The sequence below is a fragment of the Anarrhichthys ocellatus genome, unplaced genomic scaffold (genome assembly GCF_004355925.1).
Source record: "Anarrhichthys ocellatus isolate YVR2014 unplaced genomic scaffold, GSC_Weel_1.0 scaffold9, whole genome shotgun sequence".
In the NCBI taxonomy this organism is placed as follows: domain Eukaryota; kingdom Metazoa; phylum Chordata; class Actinopteri; order Perciformes; family Anarhichadidae; genus Anarrhichthys; species Anarrhichthys ocellatus.
In genome coordinates this window covers 3113650-3122894 of record NW_022280039.1, presented here as the reverse complement: position 1 = coordinate 3122894, position 9245 = coordinate 3113650, and the positions used below count along the sequence as shown (strand labels likewise).

Below are 9245 nucleotides of genomic sequence, written 5' to 3'. Positions count from 1 at the left end.
CTCTCTCTCTCTCTCTCTCTCTCTCTCTCTCTCTCTCTCTCTCTCTCCCACTCTTGCTCTCTCTCTCTCTCTTAAGTTTGAAGCTACAGCCAGCAGGGGGTTAGCTTAGCTTAGCATTAAGACTGGAAACAAGGGGAAACTTCTAGCCTGGCCCTGTTCAAAGGTAACAAAATGGCTGATTATATTGTTTTTACATTTTGTTTTTTGAACGGACTAAACAAACAAAATATCAGATGTTAATTAGTGAGCTGTAGAGGTGCTGGTAGGAAGAGGAAGCAAACGTGCTATCTCTCAAAATGTAAAACAGTTTATTTAGACATATCATCATTATCCTTCGATGCATTTTCTCATCAACCTAATATTTTCTCTCTCCTCAGAGACCTCAAGCACAACCTAATCAGCACCATCATGCCTGGAGCCTTCCAGGGTCTTTCTGAGCTTCGGAAACTGTAAGTAGACATTAACGTGATTCTGGTTCAGTGCAGCAACATATTAACAGAAATTTCAAACACGTTCTTTGAAATTTTGCACATTTTAGATTTTTTTTAATCATACCGTTTAACCGTTTAACAGTAGTTGTTGAAAGAGACAGGCCCACATGTCCCCTCACATCTTAAGCAGACACTGTTTTGGCAGCTAATGGCAGATGTCATGTGTTATATTGAGCTCCTGGTGTTAGTGTGACAATAAGGGCCTCCTTCACTAAGTGTTTCTGCCGATCCTTGCGGGGCCACTGCAATATCGTCTCTAGTGTGTCGCGTCCGCCACGGTGGAAACGTCAGGGCCACGCCGTTTCTCCTCACACGTTGGAACACACATTGGAAGTGAGAGGACGGCTGCTCGCTCACTGCGTCTTTGGACACAGAGGCCTGGTTGTGGCGTGGGTCGCAGCTGGTCGTCTGGGCTGCACCGCGTGACTCCCCTTCCCTCCTCCCCCTACTTGTGTTTTCCCTGCAAGGTCTGGAGCTTTTCAAAACAAACAGGGGGAGATAAACACATGCTCTGGACAGCTCTCTACTGGGTAGTGTCAGAGGCGCAACAGAGCAGATCCCTCTCTGGCTGTGGCTATACATCACACTCAGAGGTGGATGGCAGGACAGGCGCCCTGCTTTTACCCCATCAGTGATGAACCTTTACTGGGTCCCATGGAGTAGAGATAAGAGCGTGTGTATGCTCATGTTTAACTTTCTAAGCTTTCTAACTGTGGAAAATCACTATTTATTTTATCATAAACAAGACCAGGAAGGAGGTCCTGCGCGGTCTTACCTTCTATGTCGGATATGTAGCGTTTGATCTGATATCACAAAAACAACATGGGCATTGAAAGAGTCAAGATATCACAATCTGTGACTGTGACGAGTCCTGATTCAAAAATAACCAACACATTCCTTTGTCTTTTCTCACTTTTAGCGACCTATCCAACAACCGCATTGGCTGCCTGACTGCAGACATGTTCCAGGGGTTAACCAATCTCACTAAACTGTAAGAGACAGATCCGATGAAAATATTTTTACTTTCTGCATTGTGTGGAAGCTATGGAGTTCATGTCTAGTTTTGTGTACTGCTAGGAACCTCTCTGGCAACATCGTATCGACCATGGACCCGGGTGTGTTTCAGGAGCTGTCGTCCCTCAAGCTCGTGTGAGTATTAGACAATGTCGGCATTAAAACCACAACAAATTCACCCTCACAGCATACCATATATGACTAAAATATTCTTGACAAAAATAAAGTTTATTTAAACGTAATTTTTATTTTGCCTCGGGTTTGTTTTCACTACGGCTTCAAGTGTGAAGAAAAACTAAAGATTTAGAAATGATGATTTATTTGACACGTATTTGTCTGAGTTTGGATATTTTATGTATTATTTGTAGATGAAATACACATATTTCCAATACAACCATAGGGTAGCTTGATTTTAATATATGGTACTGCCAGTTATTGCATAAAACAGTCAATTCATTTCAGAGCAAAAAAAACAAAAAATCTGTGATATGTAACAGAAGTATTGCTGGGGTGGCTGTAATTCAACATTTGTTGTCACTTGACAAATATGCATCAAGCCTTTTAAGTATTTGTTTTGTCAAGCACAGGTATGATATGTTGATCCTATAATGAAGATATAATGTATCTGAGCCAGGTAGAGTGAGAATAATGACAAATGACCATCACTTCTCTCTCCAGGAACTTCAACTCAGACTACCTGTCATGTGACTGCGGGTTGCGTTGGGTCCCAGGATTCTTTCGCAGCAGTTCAGCCCGGCTGGGGGACGAAACCCTGTGTGCCTATCCCAGGAGCCTGAGGGGAAAGCCCCTGCGTGGACTAAGGGAAAGTCAGCTGAGCTGTGGTGAGAGCCTGGCTAGAACGAGGCATTAGATTGAGGCGATTCACCGCTTTGTTTCAGAGAACATTGGCTTGTGAATAACAATGCCAGTAGACTCATATCAGCGCAAAAGATCATCTCTGTATTTTTAAGGATTACTACACCAAATTGGATTGAAACAAATGAATCCCAGCAGCTCAGCAGGGACACATTACTAAAAGTATCAGTGTGCCGTATTGACAACTAATCCTGAGGGTTGCATTTCGGAATTGGTGCTGTCTTCATCAAATCTGCTCCAGAACAGCAGACCTGTAATGGCTTCTGTTGAAACATTTAGCTGAGATTGAGTAATGAGAGTGCAGCAGAAATAATTCAGAGGGATGATGTGTAACGGTCGTATCTCCGTCTTTTCCCACTATGTTGCTCAGACGGTCCTCTGGAGCTGCACACCCTGTCACTGCTGCCGTCCCAGCGTCAGGTGGTCTTCAAAGGCGATCGGCTGCCCTTCCATTGCACCGCCGCCTTGGTGGACAAGATCACCACCTTACATTGGCGTCACAATAGTCAGCTGGTGACCTCTGACCCAGAGATGGGTGTCCAGCTGGAGAACAGTGTGCTGCATGACTGCACCTTCATCACCAGGTACAGGAACTTGAGTTACCCAAGCAATCAGACTGCTCTCTTTCGTCCTCTATGCTAATTTGAATGATCTGATGAACTTAAAATGATGAATGTTTAACAAGTTCAGACACACAATGGAGCATATGGCGATAGTGTGTTATAATGAGCTGTCTCTATCCTCTTTATCCAGTGAGCTGATTCTATTCAACGTACATGTGGAGGCCAAGGGAGAGTGGGAGTGTGTGGTTTCTACTGGGCGGGGAAATGCGTCTCGCAGTGTTGAAATATTGGTGCTGGAGAACAGTGCCTCCTTCTGTCCAGAGGATAAAGTTGTCAACAACCGTGGGGAGTTCAGGTTAGTTACACTTACAGTAATTATTAGTACACGTGTAAAGATCCAGTGGTCTTACTCTTCTATGGTTTTAATCCCCAGGTGGCCCAGAACTCTGGCAGGCATCACCTCACATCAGTACTGCCTGCAGCTGCGTTACCCCTCCCTGTCTATGGAGGGAGGTATTGAACAGAAAAAAGCCTCCAGACATTGTGACCGCTCTGGAAACTGGCAGGAGGCTGACTATTCAGACTGTCACTACACTAATGGCATCACCCGTGTCCTGCATACATTCATCCTGGTCAGTAGCTCTTAGGTTTACTACATTACATGCTTCCTGTTCAGTAAACACTATGTATTTAACCTTGCCCCATTTTTTGCTCTTTCTTCACAGAGACCCATCAATGCATCCAATGCTGTCACTTTGGCTCATCAGGTGCGCACGTACACCCTGGAGGCTGCAGGCTTCACTGACTCTGTGGATGTGTTGTATGTGGCGCAAATGATGGAGAAGTTTATGGATTATGTCAAACAGTTGCGAGAGGTGAGAAAGATTGCATTCCATATTTAAAATGGCTATATACAAGTATGTGTATATTACATTACTATCCTTTTATCGTAACATTTCTGTGCGTGTGTTCCAGTTGTCAGAGGTGTTGGTCGAGATGGGTAGCAACGTGATGCAGGTGGATGACCAGATCCTCGCTCTTTCCCAGAGAGAGAAGAGAGCCTGCAGCTCCATAGTCTACTCTCTAGAGACATTGGCCTGGCCTCAGCTACACAGTCATGCTCAGGACTTCTCCATGGTAGGGACTATCAGCCCACATTTTGAAACCTTTTTTTAAATCTCTTCACAAACTTCTCCTTTTTTTAACAGAGCAAGTAGAGCTTCTAGAGAATCTTACTGAATATGTTTATAGTTCATTGTAACAACAGGAAATACATGTATGTTGCCATGTAATTCAGCAAAACAATGGAATGTCCAGAAATGATATCAGCGAAATGTAAGCCGTATTCTATTGTCTGGATGACTGAAGAGGACATGACAATATATGGAAACAATCTTTACATTTATATTTGATTTTGATACGTGCAGGTGTCTAGAAACATTGTGATGGAGGCCCACTTCATTCGAACAGCCTACTTCACTGGCATGACCTGCACTGCTTATCAGCGTCGCGAGGACTTAACTGGCAGCCTGGGAATGGACACGTCAGAGTCCACTCATGAGCAGCCGCTTCGTTTTCGCTGCAGCACCGGCTCCCATAACACCTCCCTCAACAATTTTCCCTTAAAGGTAAGGTGTGAACACCCGTTCTTGTGTCCACTCGCTGCTACTGTTACTGCATACTGTGCCATCATTAACCTATCGTATCTGCATTCACAGTCATCAAGGTGTACTGGTGGATTTCAGTATGAAAATTGTGTTTTGTTTCTTCAGAATTCAGTAGCCCTGGCCTCTGTGACTCTCCCAGCTACTCTGTTTCCTCCTGATGCTCCTGCGGACTGTAAGCTGCAGTTTGTAGCCTTCAGAACCGGCAGCTTTTTCCCTCTCTCCGGGAACTCAAGCAACACTGGGGAACACTCTCGCCGACGTAGCATCAACACTCCTGTCATATTTGTTGGCCTAGGTGAGAAAGCCTCTCAGCTTATTTTGTGAAACCACCTTTGTTCAAAAATACAGATTAAAAGACGCTAAGCATTTTTTGCACCTTTTTTATTCTTGTTGTAGATGGCCGTGTAAGATGACATCATGTCAGAATATTTTAAGTGCTACGACTATGTAGCGTAATTCTTGAACAGAATGTCAACTATCTATAACATCAACAATAACGTCTCGGGATCAAAATTTTTTTTGGTATTTTAAATCTATTGAAGAAGAAGCAGGAAGCCACTTTCTCTACCAACAGCAGCGCTAGTTTTGTAGATGAAGGAATTTACTTAATTTGATTTGATTTTAGCTCTTTCCACCTACTAATAAAAAGCACAGTTCATCACAGTCTCTGAGGGATGTTGAGAGTAGAAACTCATCAAGCAATAAAAAAGTAAATGAGACAAGCTGAGGGAACATCGCATGGACATCTCAGATTGACTAATATCTAAAAATATGAAAGTATCTGTGACTGATATCTCAGTTCAATTACCCCCCCCCCCTTTCTCTGACAGACGGCTGCAGCAGGTGGAACCAATCAGAGCCCATCTGGGTGTCGCTGCGCCACTTGTCTCCTGGTACTGATGCTGTGGCAGCCCAGTGGAGCCTGAGTTCTCTGGAGAAGCAAGGAAGCTGGAGCCAGGAGGGCTGTCAGCTGGTCCACAGTGACAGTAGCACCTCCACGATGCGCTGCGCTCTGCTTAGCAACTATGCTGTGCTGCAGGTATGGTAGCCATGAGTATGTACTGTATCATTCATCCAGGATCAACAGGGCTGAATCAGACTTTCATTGGACTTGCTTGTGATTTGTTTCTAGGAGGTGCCTGACTTCCCCAACTCCACACCCATCTCTGTAAGGGTGCTCCACCCTGTGGTCTATGCCTGCACAGCAGTGCTGCTCCTCTGCCTCTTCACCATCATCATCACACACATACTACACCACAGGTACTGCAGTTTACGCTGAAAATGACTTTATGCTGCTCTTTGTTATTTGCTTCCTTTCCTGATTGTTTAGCTCTGTGTCCCTGCAGTTCTATTCACATATCAAGAAAAAGCTGGCACACGTTACTGAATACCTGCTTTCACATCGCCATGACAACGGCCATTTACGCAGGAGGCATAAGCCTGACCAGCTACCCAGTGGTTTGTCAAGCAGTAAGTAATGCGTTTATACAGTCCCCTCATTTCTACTAGTGGCGTGTTTAAGCCTGATGTCTTACCTGACTGTGAAATGTGACAGGTGGGCATCGCCCTGCACTACTCCTCGCTGTCGACCCTGCTGTGGATTGGAGTCAGTGCCAGGGTCATTTACAAAGAGGCTCTGTGGAGAATACCACGGGAGCCCGAGGGAGAGTCTCCTGCTCCACCTACTCAGCGACCTATGCTCAGGTCAGTGAGCAAGCCACAACTCACCTTCACCCACTTCCTGCACTGTGAGATTGTTGTTTGCTGTCAATATGGTTTATGTTTTAGACAGATGCGGTAGGGCTTTTGCACGGCCACCCAAACTGTGCACCATCAAAGTGGGTCATTGTGCCCAACAACTAAAGTCCCTCTGTTTTTGAGAAAACCTTGGAGTGACATAACAGAGTATTGCTGTCAGGCAAAAAAAAAGCTATAAGCCAGTATGAACTCTGAGTGGGGGAGGGGAGGAATGTATGAAACCAACATAACAGAAGCAGAGGGATTGTCATAAATCTGAGCAGGATGATTCAGGGGGTGCACTGTCTTTTCAAATAGCCCCTTCTATTTCTCCTCCCCCTGTGATCCTGAAGCTGCGATCATACACTGACCTCGCTGACCCTCCCGCTACCCCTTTGTTGCCCACTCAGTCACACGGGACCAGGCTGCAATAAATCCCAGGCTTCTGGAGCCTATACTGACCCTTGTAACACTCTGCCCACTATGAGAGTGAAGGATCACACAGCTCTGTTCAGATTATAGACAGCCAGAGAGACATAAAAACAGAAAAAGGAAAATGACACGGACAATTTAAAAACATTGTAACAGCCAAAGGTCACACAGCATCCTGTGGCACCAACAAGAACTGCTCTTATTTCTCAAACTGCAGCTGGGAACTTGTGTTTGATATATTTTTCTCTATTATTCAAGGTTCTATTTGATAGCTGGTGGAGTTCCTCTTATCATTTGTGGAATCACTGCAGCTGTCAATGTCAACAACTACGGCGACAACAGCCTTTAGTAAGTGCTTCTCTTTTTTTTTTTTTCTTGAACCATTTGGGCCTTTACTTTGTGTTGTTTTGGTGCTGAAGTGAATAATTCTGTGTACTATGTTGAACACACAGACGTGTCCTTGTTTTGCATTGACCCTCCTGACTCTTTTTCTGCCTCTTGCAGCTGCTGGCTGGTGTGGCGCCCCAGTCTGGGGTCTTTCTTTGTCCCTGCTGGCCTAGTGGTGTTGGTGACCTGGATCTATTTCCTGTGCACTGTGTTTCGCCTGAGGCACCGTGTGGCCAAAGAATGCACAGGAACCACCCTGTCCACTCCTGTGACTGAAAGCCAGCCTGCACTGGCAGGAAGCACTAGCCTCCTCTCCACAGACTCAGCGGTGGGACCTATGAACCCTGTTGTCGTGCCAGAGGACCAGTACTCGCTGAAGACACAGTTCTTGGTGCTGGTGTCAACCCACTTCCTGTTTGTGGTTCTGTGGTGTTGTGGAGCCATGGCAATGTGGCTGACAGGGCACACTAGCTTGTTGTTTAGCTGTCTCTATGGGATTGCTGCCACAGTTCTGGGGGTGTTTCTGGTGGTACACCACTGCTTTCGACGTCTGGATGTGCAGGCCTCATGGATGGCATGTTGTCCAGGCTACCGCCGCTCTCATCCTATGTCTACTTACACGCACACCTGCACGACCGGGAGTGGAGTGCAGACCTCTGAGCAGGGATCGCAACTTTTCATCAACTGCCATCCACCAGTTGACTCTCATAACTCCTCATCAGCGCGGTCATCATCCACGCCAAGTGGAATCAGCAGTGTGGGCCCCGGACCCTCCAAGCTCACCAACCTGTTGCAGGTGGCACAAGACAGTCCAAACAACACTTCACGTGCCCCTGTGGGCAACAACACCAGCACCAGTGCTGACAACACCACCAAGCCAACAAACAATGTTCTGCCCATTATTAACTCTGCAGCCCCAGTGCATCCCCAGAGAAGAAAAGTGATTAGCAGAACTAAACAAGGAAGCAGCCAGTATCACCATCGGAGTGAGGGCAGAGGTCACTATCGTCTCAAAGCTCTAAGGACTGCTAGTGGTGGGGGCAGCCTGGGAGCATTAGGACCCAATGGTTTAGAACACCTCAGTTCTTCACATGTTGCTCACAAACAGGCCACGAGTGAGAATGGCAGCATCCACCATAGCCTTTCGGAGAACCAGGCCAGCCCGCTTACCAACGGGAAACGCCCTGGACAGTCAGTGCCGACCAGCCCCTCAGAGGGAAGTGATGGAGGCAGCAGCGGGAGTCGAAAACCCTTCCCCCTGCTGCCTTCTATGGCCAGCAGAGCAGCCATGCACGGCGCTCAGAGACGATGCGCCAGCAGAGACAATTTGAAGCTGGAGCGAGACACTAAGCGCTGCTCCTACCCTTTGAACAGTGTCACCACCACTGTGCCTGGGGCCGCTGCCCCGAATGGCACCCTCAAAAAGACAGCGCTCGAGCTGGAACAGGACATGAGTGGCACAGACCAATCCCAGAGCTCCGTTGGAATGAAGAGTGGTTTGTGGAAAAGTGAAACCACAGTGTAACCTATACTTATATATGAACTTCTATGCATGGCCTTAATGGACTAAAATGATTGGGTTATGTTTTCAATGGTCTCTTGATTATAATAATTATATAATTTAAGATATCAAATCATTAAGGCATCCAGGACGCTAAACTGGTACTTTTTGCCTCTGTAGCATTGAAAGAGTTTGCTGTGAAATGGTAAAAAAAAAAAATGAGGCAGGTTTTTTGCTGTCATTCTCAAAGATAAGATACTCATTTATTTTTAATCATTTCACAAATTACATGATATCTCTAGAATTGGCATATGATGTTGATTTTGGATGTCTAATGAAAGCTTTACTGTTTTAGTTGTGATTTTTCTATGCATATCAACTATAGCATGAAATGGAGTGCAAGATGATCCAGTTCCAAAGTACAGCTGTATGCATTTAATCTGTGGACAACCTTTCACCCTTTTGTTTGCTTCAAGTAATTGTTTGTGTGGGTTCATACATGCTTTTATATGTTCTGTGTGTGTGTGTGCGTGTGTGTGTGTGTGTGTGTGTGTGTGTGTGTGTGTGTGTGTGTGTG

At 45.8% G+C, this 9245-nt stretch overlaps 1 protein-coding gene across 1 annotated transcript in view; it reads left to right on the top strand.

The window, feature by feature from the left end:
• adgra2 (adhesion G protein-coupled receptor A2) overlaps positions 1-9239 on the top strand; it is a 35853-nt gene extending 26614 nt beyond the window's left edge. Inside the window, exons 3-19 of the mRNA XM_031849303.1 lie at positions 378-449; positions 1411-1482; positions 1569-1640; positions 2184-2347; positions 2752-2965; positions 3135-3299; positions 3378-3576; positions 3670-3819; positions 3920-4081; positions 4372-4572; positions 4717-4906; positions 5442-5650; positions 5744-5871; positions 5958-6081; positions 6167-6315; positions 7039-7128; positions 7285-9239. Coding sequence (XP_031705163.1) covers positions 378-449; positions 1411-1482; positions 1569-1640; positions 2184-2347; positions 2752-2965; positions 3135-3299; positions 3378-3576; positions 3670-3819; positions 3920-4081; positions 4372-4572; positions 4717-4906; positions 5442-5650; positions 5744-5871; positions 5958-6081; positions 6167-6315; positions 7039-7128; positions 7285-8692 — 3769 coding nt within the window. The 3' untranslated portion in view covers positions 8693-9239. The remainder of the gene's footprint in view (positions 1-377; positions 450-1410; positions 1483-1568; positions 1641-2183; positions 2348-2751; positions 2966-3134; positions 3300-3377; positions 3577-3669; positions 3820-3919; positions 4082-4371; positions 4573-4716; positions 4907-5441; positions 5651-5743; positions 5872-5957; positions 6082-6166; positions 6316-7038; positions 7129-7284) is intronic.
• The last annotated feature ends 6 nt before the right edge of the window (positions 9240-9245 follow it).